This window comes from Loxodonta africana, chromosome 22 (genome assembly GCF_030014295.1).
Source record: "Loxodonta africana isolate mLoxAfr1 chromosome 22, mLoxAfr1.hap2, whole genome shotgun sequence".
NCBI lineage: Eukaryota > Metazoa > Chordata > Mammalia > Proboscidea > Elephantidae > Loxodonta > Loxodonta africana.
The window spans coordinates 24,985,251-25,009,648 of NC_087363.1; the positions used below are offsets into that span (position 1 = coordinate 24,985,251).

At 54.4% G+C, this 24,398-nt stretch overlaps 2 protein-coding genes across 8 annotated transcripts in view; one reads left to right on the forward strand and one right to left on the reverse strand.

The window, feature by feature from the left end:
• Positions 1–1,913, forward strand: part of MAP4 (microtubule associated protein 4) — a 199,284-nt gene extending 197,371 nt beyond the window's left edge. The window contains 2 exon segments of the mRNA XM_064274613.1: positions 1,393–1,579; positions 1,700–1,913. Coding sequence (XP_064130683.1) covers positions 1,393–1,579; positions 1,700–1,707 — 195 coding nt within the window. The 3' untranslated portion in view covers positions 1,708–1,913.
• Positions 1,914–4,551: 2,638 nt separating this feature from the next.
• The window catches only part of DHX30 (DExH-box helicase 30), a 31,239-nt gene continuing 11,392 nt past the window's right edge, over positions 4,552–24,398 (reverse strand). For 3 of the 7 annotated variants that reach the window (XM_064274611.1, XM_003409684.4, XM_023547764.2), the window contains 19 exons: positions 24,151–24,246; positions 16,978–17,108; positions 16,182–16,292; positions 12,100–12,401; positions 11,501–11,621; positions 10,667–10,816; positions 8,800–8,952; positions 7,706–8,542; positions 7,382–7,457; positions 7,192–7,296; positions 6,758–6,933; positions 6,339–6,545; positions 6,169–6,250; positions 5,905–6,098; positions 5,644–5,803; positions 5,384–5,541; positions 5,187–5,290; positions 4,969–5,108; positions 4,552–4,873 (listed from right to left, as the gene is read on the reverse strand). In XM_064274611.1, the coding sequence (XP_064130681.1) occupies positions 4,620–4,873; positions 4,969–5,108; positions 5,187–5,290; positions 5,384–5,541; positions 5,644–5,803; positions 5,905–6,098; positions 6,169–6,250; positions 6,339–6,545; positions 6,758–6,933; positions 7,192–7,296; positions 7,382–7,457; positions 7,706–8,542; positions 8,800–8,952; positions 10,667–10,816; positions 11,501–11,621; positions 12,100–12,401; positions 16,182–16,292; positions 16,978–17,108; positions 24,151–24,246 (3,557 nt within the window). In that variant the 3' untranslated portion in view covers positions 4,552–4,619. Of the gene's footprint in view, positions 4,874–4,968; positions 5,109–5,186; positions 5,291–5,383; positions 5,542–5,643; positions 5,804–5,904; positions 6,099–6,168; positions 6,251–6,338; positions 6,546–6,757; positions 6,934–7,191; positions 7,297–7,381; positions 7,458–7,705; positions 8,543–8,799; positions 8,953–10,666; positions 10,817–11,500; positions 11,622–12,099; positions 12,402–16,181; positions 16,293–16,977; positions 17,109–18,957; positions 19,166–19,603; positions 20,209–21,625; positions 21,733–23,010; positions 23,040–24,150; positions 24,247–24,398 lie in introns of those variants that run through there. The other 4 variants (XM_064274610.1, XM_023547763.2, XM_064274612.1 and 1 more) reach the window with 3 other exon arrangements.

Below are 24,398 nucleotides of genomic sequence, written 5' to 3' on the forward strand. Positions count from 1 at the left end.
ATCCTCAGGACTGGCTGGCCTTATCCTCCGTCGTTTTCACCCCACCCCACTTCCACAGTCCTGTGAGACCCTCTGTGTGCCAAGACACTGTCTGTCTTTTGTTCCGTGGTGTTGTGGGTAGGGAGCCCGTGGGGCAGCACCTGGCGGGCTTCCAAGCATGAGACAGCTTCAGCTGCTGGGGGAAGGGTGAGCAGGGAGCGCTGGGGCAGCTGTTCAGGGCCTCCTTCCCGCATCCAGTTGCCCAACCTCGTGGCCCCCAGCCCATCCTGTCATCCTGTCCTCTGTCAGGGCACCGATCCAAGACCTGCCCAGCTTCGCTGAGCATTTCTGGGGTCCTTGAGTTCTTGGTTCATGCCAACACCCCATGAGGATGCTGTTCTTGAGCCTGCTGTGACCTGACTCTTGTCTCAGGAGAGCATTTACTCGGGTTTAGGCGCTTGTCGGTGGCCAGCAGCAAGTGACTGCAGCCCAGGACTCAAGCCTGGGTGTTTCCACCCCCAGATCCACGGCTTTTTTCTTTATTCACATTATCTCCCTTTCCTTATTATTTCTGTAATTATTTTTCCAGTACAGAGGCTTGTTCCTTTCTTGATTCTGATTAAAACCCACTGCAGAGTCCCTGTTGTCTCCTTTTGGGATGAAGGTTGAACCGTAAGGGGTTCAGACATCCTGGGGCCCAGGTCTTCCAGTCCCCAGTAGCCTCCCACCATTATTCCCTCTCTCTGCTTTGCTCACTCTGTGTGTTCACGGTCCCCAAGTGTCCTTGTCCTCCCCTAAAGCCTACAGGCCCCAGATGTCTCCCTGCTCACATCTCCTTGGCACTTCCTTTGCTCATCATATCTTGTCTGCTTCCCCAGGGCCACCTTCTTCCTCTGTCCCCTGTGTCCAGGCCCCAGAACGGTGCCCCACACAGAAGCAGCATCAGATAGATGACCGGGCAGGGCCCAGGTGTTGCTCAGGAAGCACCTGAGAGCACACTGTGTGCAGGAGGTGCTCTGGGCTTCTTCCGGTCAGAGGTGTCAGGCCAAGTCCAGCCCCACAGCCTTGAGATTGTCCTTCAGTTTTTCCTAATATTTGTTGTCAATGCTCCTTTTTTACTTGGTACCAGCCTTGTGCAGAGGCCTAGCACCTCTCACTCAGCACCTTGGGGAGTGTGTCACCGTCAGGGCCGCCCAGCTGGGACCAGAACCGCGCTCACCTCCCAGACCCCCAGGCTCCTGTTCTGCACGCTGGCTGGTGTCAGGCGGGGCTGCCAGGGCAAGATCCTCCCTCCGATTGGGCCTTAATCCAGGGGCGCAGGGGGCAGGGGTGGGGGCTGTGTGCATCCACTGTCTCTCCATCCCACCCCCCCCCAACTGACCCTGCACTGTCTCCCCCACTGTTTCATTGTAGACTGAGGGCGGTGGCGAGGCCCCTCCGTGTCCGGGCCCCCTTGCTGGGGAGGAGCCTGCCATCCCTGAGGCGGCGCCCGAAGCTGGCACCCCCACTTTGGCCAGTGGCCTCAGTGGCCACACCACCCTGTCAGGGGGTGGTGACCAAAGGGAGGCCCAGGCCTTGGACAGCCAGATCCAGGAGACAAGTAAGTGGCTGGGCTCAGCCTGGGGGCCAGCCAGGGGCCCCGCCACTGGCCGCAAATTGAAACTCCTTTGTTGACTAGAGTGTGGCCTCAATTTTAACGAAGCAACCTTTTATTTTCCAGGCATCTAATGATGACATTCTGGTCTCGTCTTCCGTCCCCTGTGTGCCCCTCTTGTCTCCCTGTTGCCCTTTCCCTTTCCCCCTTCCGTGTCACTGCAGATTGAGACCTACAGGCTGACGTTCCGGGCAAACGCCAGGGCCCGCACCGACCATGGGGCTGACATTGTCTCCCGGCCCCCCCACTTCCCTGGCGGCCCCAACTCGGGTACCCGGGCCCCTGGTTCCTTCTCCCAGGCTGCCCACTAGACATGTGACCACGTGGGCACTGGGCAGCCCACTAGGCCCCTCCCCTTCGGCCTCACTCGCCAGGGCAGCAGCAATCCCACCACCACACCTCCTCCCACTGCCTCCCCTGGGCCTGGCTCCCTGCTTTGCTTCTGTCCCCACCCTGTGCCACTGTGTCCCGGAAGAGGCTGGGGGGCGGTGAGATGGGTGAGGCTAAGTTGGGATCTTGTGGGGTCTAGGAGAGGGGGAACTGGATTCCAACCTTCTCTTTGTTTGGTGTTTTGGACTGAACCCCAGAGAAACTGCCATGCCCTCCCTGTCCCTGCGACCACCTGGAGGAAGAGCAGAGGTGGATCTGGGTGATGGGTGCACTGCCTGCCTCCCCTGGAGCCCACTAAGCCGCTGCCTCTCCCATGCACCCCACAGGGACACCCGTCATGCGGGTGGGGCCAGCCCCCTACTCGCTGTCTTGCCCCAGGTTAGTTAGGGGTCCGTGCTCAACCTGGCCCTGCTGCTTTCTGTACCTGGCCCTGCTGCTGTCAGAATTTTCTTTTATTCATTTATCTTTTATTTTGTTTGTTTCTAATAACCTAAAAACTGGTGGAGTAGTTTTGCAGGTTGAGGCCATGCCTAAATGAAAGTCCTCAGTAGGTGTTGAAGGAAAGAGGGATGGGAGATCTTTATGCCTACACCCAGGAGGATGTCCAGCCTTGGGGGCTGGAGCTGCCCGCCCTGTAGGGCCAGTCCTACTTGGCCAGCCTGGGCCCTGGAGATGGGCGGGCAGGGAAGGGCCCGTGGTGGGGCAGCGGCCCAGTGAACAGGCCGAAGCACTAGGTGCTGGTCAGTGTGGAATGGTGGTTGGCATTGTGTGTGTATGCTGCTTCTCTCTTCTAATCAAGAGGCTGGTTTTGGCATCTCTGTCTCGTTCCCTGCGATCTGGTGGGAGATACAAGCCCAGGGTTGGGGGAACAAGGAAAGGCTAAGGACCTCAAGATCCTCCGGGTCTGAACTTATAGGCCTAGGACACTCAGGCCCTCCCTGGGGGAGCTAGAGGTGTCCAGAACTCATGTGGATAGTGCGGAATCAGGTCTGGAAATTTAAAATAAGGGCATGAGACTGAGGCTAGCCTGCAGAAGGGTGTCCCAGCTGGGCCCGGTCTTGGGGGGCTGTAGTGTTGGGAAATCCTGGGAATTGTATTGACATGAAGAGTCTTATTGCACTTGTATTTTTTGTATTAAAGTTTGCATGGTTTCTAATAAAGAATTAAAATGTAACAGTTTGTGGTGAAATGGCCTGGGAGTGCCCCGGGCTTCTCCTGGAAGAGCATTTCCCGCTGTGCAGATTTGCCCCTGAGGAGGCCCTCCTCTCAGCTTCAACCCCTCTGCTCCTGGCGTCCCTCGGAGCTGGAGAAGGCAAGGGTCTTTGCATAGGTTCAGACGTGATCTCTGTGTATAGGGAGAACATCCTCGGGCCTGGCGGTGTCTTCTCATTTCTTAGAATTACCCTTGGGGAGGGCTGACACTGCATCCGCAGCTCCCCAGCACATCACGAGAAGCTGGAGGTGGCGGCATCTTGTGGAAAAGTGCTCTCGGAGCCAGGGAAAGGCTTTCCTCCCCAGAGACTGCAGAGTGCTTCAACTAACTGTGCCAGCGACATGAGGGCACCAGGGCTTTGACAGCAGGAGGAAGCAGTTGAGGGAAGGGGGCAGTCAGGAGACACAACAGGGACAGCAGTGCAGGCCATACAGGTCCTGGGTCTGCAGGGTGATTGGACAGTGGAATCCTCTCACCCAGAGCTAGGGTGGAAGCAGTGACCCGAGGGGAGCGCTCTCTGTGTCTGCTCACAGCGCCGCTTAAACGTCCTATGAGCCAGAGAAACTGAGAAGGCTGTCCTGCCAGGTGAGGGCACCTGTGTGATGTGTGCCATGCTGCAGCCCCTTGGGCGGCTATTTCTGTATTTCCCCATTTGCTTATGGCCATTACCCTCATCAATCTGTGATCCTGTTGTAAACATTTAAAGACTAAATAAAGCCGTGTGATGTCCCACCACCAGGGCCCTGCGCTTCCTTCCTCCATGTCCTAATTGGTCTCCGCTTCCCAGCTAGTCCTCTTGCAGAGGAGCTGGTGCGCTGTCCTGATGACCTCAGCCCCCAGCTGTGAATCCCAGGTGTGACCAGGGGAACATACCAGCTGTACTTGTGGCAAAAGCTGCTGGATAAACCCTTGAAGGCTAAGGTCCAAGAGGCCTTTGTTGTCTGGGGACCTCTCCCCACAATCTGCCTGGGCCTAGGGGGTGACAACCAACGAGAACACACAGAGGACCACTGCACAGGGAGCCATGGGTAGACCCTAGACCCAAGCAGATTTGGAGGACAACCCCAGAGGAGCAGCGATCCCGAAAGATTGGGGTTGGCACAAGAAGTTCCAGGCGGTGATAGGCACTGCTGACACTCTCAGTGGGGTGGCTCCTCAGCCTCTTCTTCCCTGAGACCATGGGCCTTGTCCCCCAGCAGTAAGCATCTGTCCTATCCCTTCTATGCCTGCCTTTTCCCTCAGTTTGGGAAAGGTTGGCCCATAGCCCAGTGTGCTGAGGCCCTGAGAGAGGACCCCAGAGAAAGCAATGCTCACAAGGGATAAATAGAACTTTATTTTAAATAAACATATGCACTCTGTACACAGCCCCAGTGGAAGCGGGGCTCAGTCATCAGCTGCCTTGCGCACGTCAAAGCTGCCACAGGGTCCCCGCAGCAGTTCTGCCAGGAGGGCGAGCAGCTGCCCATGTTCCTGCTGCACGCTGGGTGGCAGTGCAGCCAGCTCGCTGCGTAGGCTCCGCTCCACCATGCGTCCCAGGGCTCGGCGCAGCTCCCTCAGCAGCCGCACGGTGCGTGAGTCGCCCTCCAGCCTCAGCAGGTCATTGTCACTCAGTGAGATGGTGGCCCGGCGCCCATCATCTGGGGGAAGAAGAGATGGGGGATGCCAAAGTGAGGCCAGGCCCGAGACAATGGAGCTGCCTGAGGAGCTGGGGGGAGGGTCTGCAGGTACCCACCACGGATGTGGACATCCCCATCGGTCAGTAGCAGCACAGCTAGTGGGTGCACCTGTGAGGAGTCCCGGACGAAGACACTGCCGTTGGACTTGACGGCCATGAAGTACGTCAGCCACCGGCTCCGTAGCCGTGTGGCCTCCCTAGGGAACACAGGACTGGGTGAGGGCACCATTCTGGCCTTTCCCAGCTACCCTGCCCCGCCCTGCCTGCCCCCCAACCTGTTAATGGTCGACTTGTGCAGCAGAATGTTGCCTGATTTGGTCCTGTATGTGACACTGTTGGGCTTGAACTTCCCCTGCCGGGTCACCTTGCCCTGCCTCACCTGCAGGGATAGAGGGAAAGATGGATGGGGCTGAACTAGGAGGTGGGGGTGGAGGAGGCTAGGGCTGGTCAAGTCCCCTGCAAAGGCCAGCACCTGGATGAGGTTGGGGTAGAGGCCCGCCATCAGCACACCCTTCACCAGCTCCTCCTCCTCACTGTACTCATTGCACTGGGCAGAGGCCAGGGTGCAGTCCGAGGGCTTCCCCACCAGGAAGGCCTCGTAAATGTTCTCAGAGAACTGCTTGATGAGGCCTGGGGAGGCGAAATGCAGGGTAAATCGAGGCCCCCAACATGGGCCAGGTGGGGGAGGGGAGGGGCACACGGGCCCCAGAGACCAGGCGTGGGCCAGCTGACCGTGGATGAAGCGCAGGCTGGGCGCGTACAGCAGGTTCTCCTCCAGGTAGTTCTCCCGGGAGCTGCGGTCCTGCCAGCGCAGCACTTCCTCCCAGCCAGCCACAGCCCGCACAAAGGCCAGATGGTCACTGCCACTGTCATGGCTCAACAGTGCCTTCACCTGGAGGGGCAGAGAGGGGTCAGCGTCACAGGGTCAGGACCACAGCCGGTGGAAGGTAGGGACGGGGAGCCAGAGGGCTCTGGGAAGGGGCTGGGTCTGACCTTGTCCACCTCCGCCCGATTCTGCAGGCTGCTGCTGAAGGGGTCCCGGGTGAGGCAGGAAACAACCACCAGCAGCGGGTGCAGGCAACGGAAGATGGCAGCCAGCACTATGGCCTTGGCCAGCCGGGGGTCGGTGGAGATGTGGGCTAGGCGCTGCCCCAGGGTGGTCAGGTACTCTCGCTGGTCCAGCACCCCTGCAATAGCTCAGCCATCAGCCCCTGCTCCTCAACGGCCACTCCGTTACCCAGCCTAGCCCCGACTCACCTATCTCCTGTAGCAAGATCACGGCCTCGTCCACTGCCTTGATGTCTGGACTGTCCACAGCCTTGGAGAGGAACTCCACTGCCTACAAGAAGGACAAGCCAGAGCCCACCATGAGCCTGCTCCCACCTGCCGTTCCAAGGCCAGCCTGCACCCAGCCCTGCCCCACGCACTGTCTTCTCTGGCATGTGGATCTTGGCTTGCAGCACCAGGTTCTCAAGGGGTGTGCGCAGGATCTCTGGCACTTGGAAAGGGGCCATTTTCTCCAGCCGGCTGCGCGGGAACAGGTGGTAGGCAAAGCCCGACTGACAACGGCCTGCCCGGCCCCGGCGCTGGATCACGTTGGCTCGGGACACCCACACGGTCTCCAGGCAGGACACCTGGGGAGGGGGACAAGTTAGCAGCAGCACAGTCACAGTGGGCCTTCCCCAGTGCTGCCCCACTCCTGGCCTCCACCTCACTTAACCTCTAGCAGAGGCACTGAGACTGCCAAAAGTGTGGCCTTTTCACACACACAGCAAGTACACCACAGGACTTAGGGCCCACCCCCAGGGCTGGCTGTGCCTGGCTGGGGTCCCAGAGACGGTGCCACCTTGGTCTTCAGGTCGTAGCGCTCCTCCTTGTGGAGACCGCTGTCCACCACGTGCACAATATCATTAATCGTGATGGAGGTCTCAGCAATGTTGGTGGCCAAGACAATCTTGCGCACCCCGAGTGGAGGTTGCTGGAATATGGCCTTCTGGTCCATCATGGGGATGTTGGAGTGCACTGGGGGCAACAAGACACTGAATTACGGTCCCTGCTCCAGCCAAAACCCCCGCCCTGGGAGAAGGGCAGGGCAAGGGTTTTCACCCCATTTTGATGAAACAGGCCCAGAGAGGGACACCCAGTTGAAGGTCACAAAGCCGGCAAATAGACGCAACATGGGGAGAAACCCCAGTCCCCTGAAATCTCAAATAGATCCTCGGTCCCCAGGGCAGAGGGCAAGACTCCTATCTGGGGTCATGGTCCCCGCCACAGGCTCACCTGGCAGGATGAGGTACTTGCTCTCGTGCACGCCCAGGGCCTCCTGGAGGCGCTGCTGCACTCCTTTGATCTCCTGCCAGCCTGGCAGGAAGCACAGGATCCCACCTGGAAAGGGGCCCTGCAGGCATGAGCCAGGTGCTCCTGGCTGATGGGGCCGGGTGGGTGGAGGGCATGAGGGGAACACACTCACCTGGCTCCCCGTGGGCATCGATGTGCAGCACCAGGTCAGTGACAAGGTCCAAATCGAGGGCGCACTCGTCCTCAGACTGCGGTGGGGGAGAGAGGCCACGGTCACAGCCCCAGGGTGAGGAGGCATGCACGGATGCCACCTCCAACCCTCACAACATCCTTGCCACGTAGGTGTGATTAGTCCCCAGTTTCTATCAAGGAAACTAAAGCTTGGGCAGGGTAGGTAACTTGCTGTAGGCCACCAAGCCACAGGGACAGGGAGGAGGGGAATCCAAAGAGGGAAGGTCAGGAACCTGGGATGAGGCGGGTGGGGGCGTCCCCTCACCTCGTGGTGCCGGTGCCGGTGTGGGTATTGGTGCTTGCCCAGCTTGGCCAGGATGTCCTCCAAGTAGTGCTCCCTGACAGGATACATGAAGCCGGGCACCTTGATGACGGGGCAGCCACCAAAGTAGCGGGAAAAGCGCTCATTATCACCTGTGGCGCTCATGAGCACCAGCCGCAGGGCCGGGTTGAGTCGCTGCAGGCCCTTGAGCAGAATAAGCAGGAAGTCCGTGTTCACGTCTCGCTCGTGCACCTCGTCCACGATGACATGGCTCACGCCCTCCAGGCTGGGGTTGCTCTGCAGCTTCCGCAGCAGGATGCCCACAGTGCAGAAGAGCAAAGCCCCGCCTCGGGCCGGGGGCTTGCTTTCCAAGCGCACCTGGAAGCCCACGTTCCGGCGCAGAGAAGGGCCCAGTTCGTGGCCGACCCGCTGTGCCACAGACACAGCTGAGATGCGGCGTGGCTGGGTAATGATCACATTGCAGTGTGCGCCACGGCCCTCAGTCACAAAGCGCTCCAGCAGCAGCTGGGGGATGCGCGTGGTCTTCCCGCAGCCCGTGTCCCCGGAGATGACCACCACCGGGTGCAACTCAATGGCATTGAGGATGGTGTCCCTATGTGGGTCCACAGGTAGCTGAGGGGCCTCTTGCCAGACCGGACCTCGCCGCCGCCACAGCTCAAGCAGGCTCTGGCTCAGACGCACCTCCTCTGCTTCTGACAGGGGCATGTAGGGCTTGCCCGTGATAGGGTCACTCAGGGGCCCTGAGTCCTTGCCCAAGGACAAGATATCATCGCTCTGCAGTTGGGGCTCTGGGGAGATCCATGAACTGTCCGTGGGGTACTGGAGGCAAGGAGGAAAGCAAAGTGTTGAAAGAGAAATCCTTTTTTCCTCGTTCACTCGCAACCAGCACCTCCACAGGATTCACCTGGGTTAGGTATTGTACCCCAACCTACAAGGCAGAGGACTCAGTCCACTAACTGTCCTGGGACCCTGTGGGCAAAGCTGGGCTACTCGGGGCAGGGGCGCTCCAGGCTGCATCCTCAGTGGAGGCCAAGGGATGCCAGGGGGTCAGGGAGCTGTGGGAGGGGACCTCTTACATGATTCAGGAAGGTCTCAATCTTGCGGAGGACGGGCTCGGGCACCTGGATGGTACATGGCCGGCGCTGGGTCTCACCCAGCTCGCGCAAGGAGGCCAGGTTGTACATAGCGTGGGTAAGCGGCTCGTTGTTCCTGTCCACTAGGCCCAGGCTCTGCAGAGGGGACAGGTACGGCTCAGTCTATGCTCCGGCCTCCCCGAGAGCTGGCCAAGACAGGCTCAGGAGCTCCAAGAAGTTGTGAAGAACCTCATTTCTAAAAGATTTTGATATTCGGCTTATACGACAGAAGAGAGAAAAATTATGAGCCAGGAAAATGTGAATCTCCAAACAAGTGACTTAATTTAAAAAATTAATTTGAGAAAAGCTAGACCTGATGTATCAGACAAAACATCCCTACGCATGTGCAAAGGTGATGCCCTGAGGAAAAACCTCTCCCTAGGCAGCCGAAGCCCCCACAGTAGCCCAATCTCACCTCCACAAATTCCCAACAGGCACCTCTAAGACCCACACTCCTCTGCCCACCCCATTCTTTCAGGTCTACCTGCTACTCTTGGTCCCCAGCACAGCACCGGTCCCATCTGTAACCCTATCGTATACAAATATATACGGGGTTTTCAGCAAATGTCTATTTAGGCAACTTGGTAAACTAAGCCAATTGAAGGTAAGCACTGCATCTTATTTCCCTACATGCCCAGAGCCAGCCCACTAGAGAGAAAACAAGGCATTCTGACACCTCGTGCAGGTGTGTCATCCTCCCCCGTCTTGTGTTCCCCTACCACTTGTGATGTCAACTCTGCTCACCCTTCAAAGCCCAGATCAAACACGCCTCCTTAGAGAAGTCTCCCCCGACCCCCTCCTAACTACTCTGGGAAGTCCCTTCCTCTGGGCTTCCAGGCAAAGCAGCTGTAGCACCTCAAGGACAGGGTTCTGCTTCCTGGGCCACAGAAGGTGCCAGCACAGGCTCTCTGCTACAAGAGCGCTTCCATCCTGTTCCCAGGTCTGTATGGATTTTACCCTACAGCTCCTGGCCAGCCAGCTTCTTCTAGAACTGCTGCCAACTGCAAGCCTGCTCCTTCCTAACATGAGTCTCTACCATGCTGGGATGCTTCCAATCATCCGTTTGTGTACATCAAGCTAGAATTAAGACTTCCTCCAAGTTCCATCAAGGAGTCCTCCTTCTGCCCTCTTGAGCCATAGATAAGACATTCCCTCTTCTCTCTCCTACTTACCTGTCCCCCTTCCTCTTCTATCCTCCAGGTTCTCCTAACCTCACCATCAGCTGTATCTAAAATGTGGCTTGCAGAGACAAACACACCACCTCAGGTCTCTGACAATTCAGAGTAAAGCAGGGCCTGCTTCCCCTCTCGTTCTGCAGGCTAAATCTCTACTGATGTGGTCCAGACCACTCGCTTCTCCGGCCCACTACTAACTCACACCACCGTGGCATCAGCTGAAGTCCCGAACTGGAACTGCCAGCTGTTAAGCCACATTGCCTTCACCTTGATCATTCCTTCAATCTTCCTCCCGTTTAAGTATCATATTGCTCGTTTTGGCCACAAAGCCCAGCTTATCAAGATCTTCCTGAACAATCAACACAGGCATTGCTCCTCCCAGCTTCACGGCACTCAGAAAACTGATAGGCCTATCTCCTCCCAGTTTTACCCAGTTTCTGGGATTCTGGGGAAGTCCCAGAAACAGCAACCACACAGCCTGACGTGCAAAGGCTTGGGTGCCCGATAATTCTGTGCCTTGGTGGAAGGACCGGGTGGTGGGTTTCATTTCCTAGAAAAGTGGCCCCATCTACCCAGAGCAGAGAGCAGCTCCAGGACACCTCCATGTGCCACACCAGGAACCCTCCTGGACTCACCTTCAGCTTCTTGCAGGCCAAGGCTGCTGCCTTGTTCTCAGCCTCTGCTTTTCGGCGCCCTTTGGCGACAAAGGTCATGGGACATGGCCAGAGCAGGGTAAGGGTGGACAGCTTGGTCTTGGTGCCCACAGTATGGAACTGCATCAGGTTCTACATGGAGACCAAGAGAGACAGGTACAAAAGGCATGGAATGAAAATGGATTTGTGGCACTCCTAGAATGCCACTAACCCAGAAACAATTACCCCCCATCCAGCAGGCACCACTATCAGCCACACGAGATCTGCTGCTGTATACCCAGAAGCCAGGCCCCACAGGGCTTGGGCCCCGGTCCTGGGCGTGCTTCTGCTGTACTGCGATTTCCACGGCAGAAACCGGTGTCTGGGCAATGCCACGCACCACCTGCCCTCCTAGCCCACTGTCCTCAGCACCTGGAGGCGGCAAGTGTGGTGGCGGCTGTGGCTGAAGCTTTCAGCATGAGCTACGATCCAGGCACATCCTGGGGGAGCAGAGGCTCTGCGTACCAACGCCCCTCAGTGTGGCCACAGAGATGGAGCTCACCTCTCAGCAGGACAGCTAATCACGTCCCCGCCCCAGGCCCCACCGCACCACTGAGCAGTTGTCTTCCGTTCCCACAGCCTGAGCCCACCCCAGTGCTCCTGTGCTCTGGCCTCTGTTCTGTCCCTGCTGCATCACCTGCAGGGTCCTGAGCTCCCCAGGCCAGCCATGGAGTGGGCTGGGGAACAGGTACCTCCTACCATGCCTGTCTACGAGGAAAACCAGACCTAACAAGGCCAACCCCCCACCCACATGTACCTCTAGGAGACCCTACTCACCTTAGCAGTGGAGGACGAGGTGGCAATCTGAATCACCTTGGCCAGTAGGTTCTTGGGAAGTGGAAACTGGGTCAGAGCCCTGATGGCACTGTCGTCATCTGTCATCTCAAAGGAGCACCCCCTGGGGGGACCAAAAGCATAGGTGAAAAAGCTCTGCCTCTGCCTGGGGAGATGTCACCACGGGCTCTGAGGTCCAGGGGACCAGGACACTGCATTGTCGTGGCAGGAAGCCAGGAGGCAGGAAAACGATGGATGCTGGGCACCTCTGCTTTGCCTGTGACCCTCCCACAGCATGTCTAATGCTCTCTGTCCCCCAGATACAGTGGAGGGCAGAGGGAAGGCAAGGTGGTTGCTGGGCCTTGTAGGACCTGAGCATGAGCCGGAAAGAGGGTCCATGTTGCTGTTTTGCAAAAGCCCAGCCACACAGGACAAGGCCGCGGTTTGCTCTCCCCCAAGAGTGGGCACACACCAATGAGTAACAGGACACACAGGCTGGAAAGCAGGCAGGGCCTCCCATCTCAGAGAAGGCCCCCAGGGAGTACCCCACCCGCACACGGAGGTGCAGCCAGCTTCCCCTACACCCCCACCTTCTTCCGTACCTCGAGTCCCTGAGTGGGGTGTGGGAGTCCTGCTGGGTCATGGACAGGAAGTCAGTAACATCGATGGTCCCCTCTTCTAGCTCCTCTTCCTCATCCTCCTCCTCCTCCCGGCCCAAGGATCGAGAAAGACCCCCAGGCCCCCCAGGCCGGATGCTGTCGGGATTCAGCTGCCGCCAGGAAGTGGGTGGCATGGTGGGCTCTTGGCGCCACCAGCTGTCAGCCGGGGAGCCAAAGCGATCAGCTAGCACACGGTATTTGGCTGCATCAAACAGCTCATTCCGGGGACCCAGTAGACCCCAGCCCTGGGGGAGAGATGGGGCATTGTGAGGGTCCAGCCATCCCACGCTGCAGTCAGCCTGGACCAAGCCCGCTCCTCCCCAAGTCCTCATATGGCGGCCATGCTTTTTCGCCTGTCTACCTCCTCAGTCTCTAGTTCAGGACCGTGCAAAGAGAACACTTCAAATGTCTTTAAGAGATGAAAACAACAGGTCAATTTTCAACCTATGAAACACAAAGAACAAAACAAAACAAAAAAAACCTCCCAGGGCTACGGAGAACCAGATACATTCACATAGTGATCAAGGCAATATCAGTGAACAGAGCAAACAAGAAATGCGTAGCCCCACCAGTAAACAGGCAGACCTTAAACACAAGAAGAAAATGAATTCTACAGAAACAACTCAAAAAAAACTTAAACCATTTACACAAAAACATCATAAAAAAGGTGTTTAGCTCCATTTTCTAGAGAAAATGTCCACTGAAACATAGTCTGAGTCTTTAGGTTGTACAAAGCAACATGCTGGCCACCCTGAGCATCCTCAGGGGACACAAAACCAGGTGACCCTGCCCTTGAGAGGTTCAGAACCTAAGAGGCAGAACAGAAATGCAGACAACCAGGGTCTACGGAACAGAGAAGTAAGTGAGAAACTAGAAGAACAATGAGTCTGAGCAAAGAACAGTTTTAAGAAGTCCTCGACTTTTAGGTGGGGAGGATTTCACTGTGGGAGAAGATGGGAGTGGCAGAGGCAGCCGACAGTCCTGCACTGGACAGCAGGAGCTGGAGCCCAGGAACACCCACCTGACTCAGGACAATGTGAGCGGTGACTACACACACTTTTCTCCCTTAGAACTCTCCCCTCAGGTGTCCAATACAATTAAACGTGATTTAAAGTAATTTTTTAAAAACCCTATTCACAACAATAAAAACCTTAACTCACCTAAGATAAACTTAAAAGTACAAAGACTAGTATTTAAAAATAATTAAAAAAAAAAAAAAAAAAACAGGGAGAGACATATGCTCCCAAAAGATAACACTTTCTGTGTGAGGAGACAAAAGCTCCCTAAATTTCCCCATGAATTTAACATTCCAGTCAACACCTGGATGGGCTTTCTGGACACCTGACAAACTGATTTTAAAGTTCACATGGTAGAACAGGTGGCTGCAGACAGAACGGGTGGGGAGGGCAGGGGCACATGGCACAGACATCCCACCGCAACTCGGCCCCACCGCACCGGCTCAGCTTCCATGCTTCTGCCTGGCTGCGTCACCTTTTACAAGGACTTACGTGATACAGGAAACAAATCAAAGTATCCCTCCGGCTTGGGTTTCTGCAGCAGGAGAGCACTGTGTTCCTACTCCTTTTACAAGCACTCTTCTGCTTTCCCGCACTGGCCTCACCCCAACTGGCCTACTGTTCTCTCCACAGAACCCACCACCCCAACCCGCTTCTCCTCCAGAGCTGCCCAGGGAGCGTGCGGCTCACATGTCAGCATTAACCCACTCTTCCATCTGGGGACGCCTGCATCCTTCCTTCCCCCTATATCTGACTACTGTCCTGTCAGCCTCTAACACCTTCTGAAGCAGCCCCCATGCCGAGGCCACCTGTGCTCCCTCCTGCCCAGCCTCCCTCTCTGCTCTCACCCATCCCTGCTGTGATGGTTCCTGAAGGCAAACTTGGGCATGCCATTCCATCAGTCACCACCAGGATCAAATCAAAATTCCTACCCACTACTTTTATGGCTTTGGTGCACTGGCTTCTGCCTCCCTGTCCACACCACCACCAGCCACCCAGCACCCACGTCCTCACAGTTCCTCAAACACACCCTGTCCACACCTGTGCCCATGTCGGGGGTCCCTGCTGTCACTGTTCCCTGGCAAACTTCTACTCATTTTCGACAACACGCCTGCCCTATTGAGGCGGCTGAGGTGAAAGTAATTCCCCCGTGGCACCTCCCCACTGGGCCACAGCCTTTGTGTTGCTGTCACTTCACACCAAGCATGAAGGAGAGCACACATGGGAGCTACACGGGTACGGATCCCTAAGCCTCAGTAACTGACTCCTCAAGGGGGCAGGGGGAAGGGAAGAGCTGAAGTACTCTGAGTACAGATATCAAGGCTATGAACACAGATGGGACAGACGTGGGAACAGGAAGGACTGTGATAATGAGTCGTTTCAGACAGACTGAGTTTAACATGTCTTCAAACCTCCAGGTAGGGCAGGGTTTCTGAATCTTGGCACTGTTGGCATGTGGGCAGGGTAATTATTTCATTATAGGCCATTCAGCAGCATCTCTGGCCTCTACCCCCTAGATGCCAGGAGCAATGCCCCCAACTATGGCAACCAAAAAGGACTCCAGTCATTGTCAAATGTTGCTGGCGGGGGTGTGGAGGCAAAATCACCCCAAGTTGAGAACACTGAGGTAGAACTATCCTATAGGATACGGATTTTTGAGTCATAAAGTACAGAGGTAAGAGAGGTAAGATTTCCCCGGGAAGGAGTACAGGAAGCAGAGACGTTATAGAGGAGCAAACAGGAGGAGTCAGAGTCACCCAGAAAGGAGAAGCCCGTGTAATCCAGGAGCTGAGAAGAGATGCCAGCAGTCCCAAAGCCATAGAAGGCTCGACCAGAGTGAGGACTGAGAAAAGGTATTGCTGTAGTCACTGAACAATTACTGGCGAGCGCTGCTATGTGCCAGGAACAATGAGGATGCAAAGGTAACCAGAGACCAGGGAGATGGCAATGTCACTGGAGTGCAGAAAACAAACCACAAGCAGAGAGAGTGTCTGCAGTGGAAGCAGGGCTGAAGGAAGGTTATCAGAACACTGACGTATTTCTGAGGGCCACAGAAAAGAACCAGAAGAGGAAAACTCTGATAATTAAATAAAAGGGAGTGGAAAAGAAACAGAGAAAGAGGGGAGAATAAAAGAGAAGGGTGATGGGTGGCCCAGGACAGGAAGAGGGACCCTTTCTCCTCAGATACAGGAAGGAGGCAGGACCAGTGAAGGCCTAGAGGCCATGAGTGGAGAGCAGCTAAGGGAATACACCTGCCATGGCTTTGTCCTTGTCAGGGTAGAGGTGAAGAACTGACAAAGATTCAAGGCTGGCATAGCCACAAAGGGAGTCCGTTCGGGATAGATAGAAAGGCTAATAAGCAAAGCTGAAAACTCAGCAAATGCTGGATAACCAAAAATGAAAAACCTGAAAGCAACCCAAGTCCAATCACTAGGAAGTGGGAGAAGCGAGTATCACGCTTCTTTCCAAATGAGAGAGGACTATGGAGCCCTGGTGGCGCAGTGGTTAAGAGCTCGACTGCTAACCAAAAAGTGAGCAGTTCAAATCCACTAGCCGCTCCTTGGCAACCCTATGGGACAGTTCTACTCTGTCCTATAGGGTCACTATGAGTCGGAATCGACTCAACGGCAATGGGTTTGGTTTTTGTTTGTTTTTACGTTGCTACAGGGAAAAACCCACAGAGTGATGGGGAAAGAAACATAGAAACCAAAATGGAATGTGTCTACTGTGCTATACACAGGGAGTGTTTTTTTATAAAGGTTTTCTTCTCTATGGTTTTTGAAACCACAGAAAGTAGATAACCATAGTGGCAAAAAACAAAAAACTTTCCCTCATTGGCTGAACAGCAAGAAAGGACCCACAGGTGGGAAGGGCTCAGGACAAATGAGTAGCTAAAGTGCCTGTCAACTTCCACCAAGATGCACCTGGCACCTGAGAGTCTGTTGGAGCAAAGGGCAGACAGAGTTCCCCAGGAGAAAAGTCTGCATGGCTTCACCAGGGGAGGGTCACCTTGAATAGCTGGCAGGCTGCGGCGGCAGCTTGCCGCTCAGCGTCAATCTTCTTGCTGCCATAGCCTTCCACCTCCACGCTCTTGGGCCACTTTATATGCAGGGTGACTTTCTGGAGAAGAGAAGAGAAGACTCAAGACCTTTGTCTCTCCAGCCTACAACGTTGCTGCAAATCACGTGGAGAAGATGGCAGCAAAGCTGTGGATCTCACAGCAGCCACATGTAGGCTCAGAGCTGAGAGCACAGGACAGAGCCTCAGCCCCATCACTCACCCCCTGGAAAGCTCTAACTCCCTCACCCTCAATACATTCCTCCCACCTCAAGTTGCTTTGCTTCTTTAAGTGCCATGTTCCAGCCAGAGGGCAAGCTGGCATCCATCTTTTGTCTTTTAAGATCTTCATCAGAATGGTCTGCCTGCATGCTTCTGTGGGTCCCAAGCCCACAAGACGCCAGGAGCAGGAGTTCTCACCGTCAACTCCAGGCCTCTGCAGCCCCCGTTAGTCAGTGGGGAACCAAATCAGCACACAGGCCGGTCTTAGACACAGTGAGAATTCCTTGCCCCTCCTGTCCTGTTTCCCTAAACTAGGTGCATGTATTTTCTGTCTCTTCTTCAAACCTAGCTTTGCTCAGAGATTCTCTGTGGAACTGTTTTCAATTCAGAAGACCCATTCTACTTCCTCCTTGACAAAAAACCTTGTGCGGTGTGGGGCGGCGGCGGGGGCGGGGGGGCGGGAGAAGCAGCCAGTCTCCTGCCTGGGAGTCAAACTAACGCTCCTCCTGGACACCACTGGAGTTACCTTTTTCTTCGGTCCATTTGTGTGCACGTAGACCAGTTTGTCTTTTGCATGTGAGATGCCGAGGGCTCTTCCTATCACACTGTTGAGAAGGTTTTTGGGCTGTGGGAACTCTTTTAATAGGTCCCTAGAAGCTAGGAAAATAAAAAGAAATGCGTTATAGTTCTTCTTTTAAAAACTAACTCCACAGGGTCTGTGTCAGGGCAACCCTGGGCTGGATTCTGAGGATGTAGGCTCATGACCCCAGACCGCCCAGAACATCTTGGAAAAGGAAAAGAAATAGCTTCAGGGGCTACAGGGGACAGTGGGGCCTGATCCACTTGCATGACCATCTCCCGAAGAAGGGCCAATAATGACCCACACATAACAGAAAGGAACCAGCCAGCATCTTCTTCCCCACCCAAGGTTCTGATTCAACCCACAACTACAGAAGCCTGGGTGGTCAACAACCCACCTCCTCCCCACCCCTCTCTGGCCCCTAGTCTAATGTCTGAAAGAAGTCACTAAGCAAAAAAGAAAAACGCCACACACACAAACTGGAGGTTAAGGCAATGCAAGGTCCCTCCTAAAGTTAAAGACACACAAAAAAGGAGGATCAGCTCCTTGTAGATCAATGATGAGATCCGGAGTCTGAAAACCAAGCCCTGATTCTTAACTGTACCTCAACACCCTGCAAAAGGCCCCCTAGAACCAGTGTGTGTACAGACATTGATTAGAGACCTCCACAGCTGAGACATGGGTATGAGCGACTCCTCCGCATTCCACGGAGGCTTCTTTCATAAGAGGTACCTCACTTCTTTCATCTGTTCTTTGGATCAATGCCAAAGCACAAATGGGCAACATGTGCACCTGGGGGCAGCTGTGCCACAAATAAGCCTGCTGGGAACAGTTAAGAAGAGGGAAAGGCCAGTCTCCCAAATCACCAGAGTGGATGCTCACTGATACAGAGTCAGGGATGAGAGGAGATGGGAGCCTTTTTCATTTTTACCCACAGTCTCTGGTATTATATTCAACTTTAAATCAACTCCAAAATGTAACTTCGAGGTGTGTGTGCATGCACGTGTGCAAGCACGTATGCACCTACATGCATCATAATCACCCGAGGAGCTTTTTCACAGCACTGGACACCCTGATCCCCATAGGGCACCTGAGAATGGCAGTGATATTGGGGAAGACTCTGTATTTTGAAAAAATTCCTCTTGGAATTCTGATGTAACCCTGGCTGCCTGGGTTGGGAATTCCTACATAGAAGGACCAGAGAGTGTGTTAGAGTATCATGAATGACCGACCAGAGAATGTGTTTCACTGGGGCAGACTCCTGTGTCAAATGACCAGGTAAGAAGGTCCTGCCTGGTTCTGCCTCCCTCTAAGTAACCTGTAAAGCAACCAAGAGTCAAGAAGATAAAAAAAATTATCTTAATAGACTCAAGAGGGTTGGATTCTACAAAGGGACCCAACTTTAGCCCACGAGACCCAAAGGTGTAACACTTGGCCCCGTGCACTGGGACATGGTCCAGCTATAGAGGACAGGCAGAGGCCGTCTCTCTCCATCCATCCTTGATGACCAGGGATGCCCTCACCAATTTCATTCCCTGCACTATTCAGGAGACACAAAGCTGGGATCCATCAGAGCACCCTGTCTTTACTTTAACTCCTGAAATCCTAGGTGTACTACCGGTTGTTTTCAACATTCATGATACTCTTTACTCTTGGCCACTCATCCTGGCGGGAGTTCGACGTTTACCTGTTTTCCCGCACCCTCGAGGTTGGCACCTCTCACCTATTCCGGCCAGGTGCGGGCGCTCCCATCCCAGGACCTCCGAGCTTAGAGGATCCATCTGGGCCTCTATCACAGGGAGCTACAGCAGCAACGCTGCTTCCCACTATCGGGGAAGGGGCCTCGGCCCGCCAGATCCGGCCCCTCACTGCCATTACCGGGCGCCAAGGGCGTCGCGGTCCGCCCGCCCCCGCTACCGCCCTCACCGTTCACCATGCTCCCGTCGCCGGTCCCGGGCCCTTCGGGGGGCGCCTCCGCCTGGGCCTCGGCGGCATCCCCGGTGTGGTCGGGGCGGGCGCAGCCTGATGAGAAGCCGCGCGAGCGTCCCTGTCGCTCGGCGGTGCGGAAGCCGGGCGGCGGCAGGCGCGGAGAGACGCCGGCAACCAGCGCCATGAACCTCCTGGCGACCGCCATCGCGCTCCCGCCGGCCTCAGCGACCCGAGAGCGAGGAGGGCGCGAGCGGAAGGCTGAGCGCGCGCCCCCTGCCGACCCGGCGGACCCGCGGGCGGGCCCCGGCCACCATCGGACAGGAAGGGTGAGACAGACACCCGCCGCCTTGGGCTTGGACCCTGCTGATCACTCTCCCGTTAAATCCAAACTCCCAGATTCGTCATCTGGATCTGTGGCAAGATGAAGGAATGGATTTTTCTGGAAATAGTGCTGAGCCTTAACTCAATGTCCATCCAAGGAAACCAACTTGAGGGCCCTCTCTTGGTCCTCCCCATGGCTTGTAAATACCTCTCGCATGCCTCTGGCAAATGCCGGACTTGGGGAACAAGATAACTGCATTCCGTACCAAGGAGTATAAGATAACTGCTAATCTGGGGCAGTCCACCTCATTTAATGGCTTACCAAGAAAGCCTGGTGAAGAATGGGGAGCTAGGTCAGGGAACGCCTCTTGAACATAAGCAGAGCACATTTAATCCCCACCCGGGGCTGGAGTCAAAGGTGAAAAATGTCCAACCTCCGCAGACCTCAGGAACTTAGCTGGTGAAGCTGTGAGCATCTGAAGCCGCTGTTCTTGATTTGTATGAAAACCAGATGGGATTTCCTTTCCAACCGCCTATGCCTGGATCCTAGCTGGGATCACTCCTCTTAGTGCCTCAGGTGCAGAGCCTGGGGTCAGCTGGAATCAGACTGAATATGTATGTTGGGAGTAGGGACAGTGCAGAGCAAGGGACCTCAAAATCTCAGTTCCTTTGAAGGCGGCCTTGGTCAGAGGTTGGCAGTGCAGCTGGGGTTAAGTTGGAAGAGAGGTGTTTTGTCTTCGTTTGTTCCAATTCTAGATCAGAGTCCAAGGATCCCCTGGAAAGCTTGTTAAAACACTGCTGGGCACCACCCCCAAAGTGTTTTATTCATTAGGTCTGGAGTGGAGGCTGAGAGCCTGCATTCCTGACAAGTTCCCAGGTGATGCTGAGGCTGCTAGTCTGGACGACCACACTCTGAGATCCACTGGCCTATGGAAGGAATACGGGATTTGAATCCTAATACTTGGGCTTAGTCCCAGCTCTACCACTTGCCAGCTGTGAACCTTGAGCAATTTCATTAATTGGGAAAATTAGCACAAACTTGCTTTACCCATTTTGTATGGCTGTAGTTAGGATCAAATAGGAATGTCTGGAAGGCTTTGCAGAGTGCTTTGTGGATGTTGGCTGTTAGAGAAGTCCCAGCCCTAAGGTCTGAAACAGCAGGGGATAGGTCCCTTAGAGAAAAACCCAGAGCAGGGTGGTACGGTCTCAGCTCCAGCTGCCTCCATGCCCTCCTTGGAGGGCTTTTACCAGATAAGGGACAACAGGGAAAGTGACCTTGGCAGAAATTATCCAACGTCATAAAAGAACACCACCATCTACATCAAACACCTCTACCCAGATCTCAATATCAGGATGGCAATACCCTTGGGTCAGAACATGTTTCTCCAAGGGCTTTGTGTTTAGGCAGGTAAGGCATCAGTTTGCCAAATGCCTAGGCAGCTACTCAACTTCAGGAGTTGTTTTCAAGGATTTAGCAGCCCAAATTCCCTTAAAAGAATCCAGAAACTTACTGAGCCTGGTAGTGGCAGCAGGAGCTAAGGCCAAGTTTTGAAAACTGTGGTATCTGAAAACTAAAGGCGCTCAACAGCCTAGACAGAAGGAGCCCACCTGGAAACCAGGACGTGAGCACTTCATGGTGCGCTTTATGAGGCCCTCAGTGTAGCACTCTGCTCTAACAGCCACTTAGACAGCATCAGGTTAAAATGATATGACTTCTTCGATTTGCTTCCAAAGGGGCCAAAGTAGAGGGGTATATGCAAAACAAGACTGGCTGTGAGTTGTTAATTGTTCAAGCTGAGTGATAGATACATTGTATTATCTTCTCTACTTTTGTAAACAGAAAACGTATTTCAAACATATGTTTGAAATTTTATGTAAAAAAAAGAAAAAAGCATCACGTGATGCCAACCAAATAGTTGGTCCTCGGGGAGCTCTTGGCTCCTCTTCCTATTTCATTTACTTCCTCCCAGCCCTAACAGTTAATGTCACCCTGAGCAAATAGTTTACCTCCACAAACCTCACTGTGTCCTGTAAACTTAGGGCAACTCCTTAGAACAGCTCTGGGAACTCTCTGGCTCTGTGTTCCTCTCCCCATTGGTCTAGACCAGGGGTTGGCAAACTACAGCTTGCAGACCGAATCCAGCCCACCAGCTATTTTTATAAATAAAGTTTTATTGGAACATAGCCATTCTTGTTTGTTTATGTATTATCTATGGTTGCTTTCATGCTACAGTGGCGGAGTTGAATACCTGCAAGAGATCTGGCCCTTTTCAGAAAATTTTGCTGACCCCTGCTCTAGAGGACCCTGAAGAAAATTAGAGGAGCTCAGGCATGCCCCCCTTACCTCAGGACCCTCTGCCAGGCACCCTTCCTTTCCACCAACATTAAGCCTTCTCCACATTCTCTGGGGAGAGAAAGTTGACTCTTTTGCCTGTGAAAAGGAGGGAAGTTCTGAAAAAAAAAAAGGGTTTACTGGCTCAGTGATCTCTCCATCCACTTCCAGATCAGGCATGACATCTAGTACTAGACGTGCTAAACAATCATATTTAGCATCATGGAGTTACGGTGTAAGGGATCTGCTGAATATGAAGGAGGATGTTGCAGGACCCTAAACTGTGGAAGCCCCAGGAAAAGGCAACAGGAGGAAGCCCAAGACAGTTCAGGCTTTGGGGCCAACCAGAGAGCTTCTGGAGGGAAGGCAAGAGGAACCACATACGTCTGAAAAAACCAGAGGTCTCCGTCAATATTATGGCAACTCGCTCAGCCATAGTTATTTTATAGGTGGTCAAATGCCAGGAAATGGTCCACTTCTTTGGCAAAGAGAAGGGTAAAGGGAGCTACAGAGGCTGGAAAGAACACCATGACCACACCACCCCCCCAGGTCACCTGACCTGACAGCTTTCCCTTCCACGTATGTGAAGCCACAAGGTCCCGTGAAGTAAGCCACCGCATTAGGAATGGATACACCTGTATGAGGGAGTGGGCAGGAAAGACCAGTCCTGTGGTCCCCAGGATCCTGCCAGAGGGAGTATTATCCCATGTTTCTTTTTAGTGCTCTATGTCTCAGATCCAGGGGGGTGGGTAAGATTCACAGGGGGCACTTAGAGATGAATTTCTTGATTTACGCACCCTTTACCTTGGAAGGAGGCCTTGGTAATACATTGGCAGTGGAGTAGAAAGGCAGATAAATAGCCTTTTTCCAATTCCAAATCTGATTCTGATGGGCACTGTGACCTACACAAATGGCCACCATTTTCTGTGCACTGTTTTCCTCATTTGAACACCAGACAGACTGTTTCTGCCATACACCTCCTTCTTGAGCGCAGAGGCACCAGTGACGACTCTAGGGAATGAGAAAGCCTGACAGAAGGGCCCAATAGTAACAGGTGGGCTAAGAGGTCTGTTGTTTCTGTGATGAAGAGACGGAGGCAAGAACCCTTTCTAGCTAAGAGAGAGAGAGAAAAAAGGCAAAGGTCCACACACCCATGGATATCTTCTGGAGGCCCAGCCGTGAGGACAATCAGGCTCCGGGGTCTGTGCTGCTCCCAGGAAAAGAGAGCATGACACCTGTTGAGCTGCCCCACCGGGGGCAGATGCTCACCCCAAGTGCCATGGCATTCTCCTCTGCCCATGCTCAAGGAGGCACCGAGAGCCGTGCCACCTAGTGAACTCCAAATGAACATCTTGAAGCTTAGCCAAAGCACACCTGACACTCTCAAAGCCACTCACCTGCCATGTTGGAAATGTTAACGTTCGGCCTTTTCGAGTTACAGGGCATTTTAAGAAAGGAGAAAAAAAAAAGGGCAATCAACTCTTGTTTTGGCCATGCTAGGGGTGGCATTTCTTTAAAACCTAAGTCAAATGGTCAGAGGGGCCGGGAGGACTTATTTCTGTCCTGCTGTCCCCAATTGGGGCCACTGCAGCAGGAGGGCAGCACATGCGTTAACGCGTGGGAACGTGGCAGCAGCGGATGCTGCAGACTGAGGCACTCTGTGCTCCCTGCACCCTTTTGGAGCTCTTTACCTTCAAAGCACTTTACAGACAGAGCCTAAAGTGGACATGTTGTCTCAAGTTGAGGCAAAGACTCTATGACCTAAAACAGTGCTCTTTCCACTGGGCAGCTAGGGGAGGGATGTGAACAGGCAGCCTGTGAGGAAGAGAAGAGTGGCTGTCAGAACAAAGGGAAGGCCACCAGGAGCACTGGTCTTAGCACACCCAGGAAAGAGCTAAGGCTGAGGGAAGAAAGGAGACGTTCACGGGCACAGATGCTTCCCTGGGTCCTATACTGGCCCTTCCCCTGGGTACCAGTGGGACCTGAGGTGAGCTGTCACTTGTCTGAGTGCTCCCCAATCAAAAGGAAAGCCCACTTTGCTAAATGGACTGAGAGACGGATTTTAATGTCAGTAAAGTGCTTTGAGGTGCTGGGGGAAGGCAGGGAAGAGCTATGCTGGACATCCCCAAAGTTTCTAAGATGGAGGGCAGTAGGCCGAGTCAGGGCTTTCTGTTCTAGCCTTGCTACAAGCACCCTGCTCTCTCTGAGCTACCTGAGCCTGGGACAGCCTCGGGGCCTAGAGGGCTCAAGCCCTTTAGCGTCTTCATGCTAGTGCTGAACACCCAGAAGGAGCCTAGGCTCCAGATCACACTAGGAGGCCTGAGGAGACAGTGGGGGCCAAGCCATGTAGCCAAGGATCATGAAATAACCCAGACCTTTCCGAGTGATCTCTCCCTCAGGGCTCCAACAGCTCTGCTAACCCTGCTCCCGCTCACTTTCTGGAGGCCCCAGGGCCCTGGCCCCCAGGTTCCAGTTGCTACCCACACCCCCACAGGTCCTAGACCAAGCTTATGCTGGAGGCAAGGCTCCTCCCTTACCTCGAGAGATGGTCCCTCCGGGGGCAGGGTTGACACACATGGGTGGAAGGCGGGGTGGGGGAAGTTTGCACTGACGCTGCCTGTGCTGGGCCCGATCTGGGGGAAAAAGAGAGGGCATCAGGGCGACATATTCCCACACCTCACAGTTACAGACCCCTTGAGCTGACTCACCCCCAGAGCATCCATGAGGAGCTTTGGGCAAAAGGGTTGCTAGATGGTATTGGGAGCCAATCGCAGCTTCTGAGAAA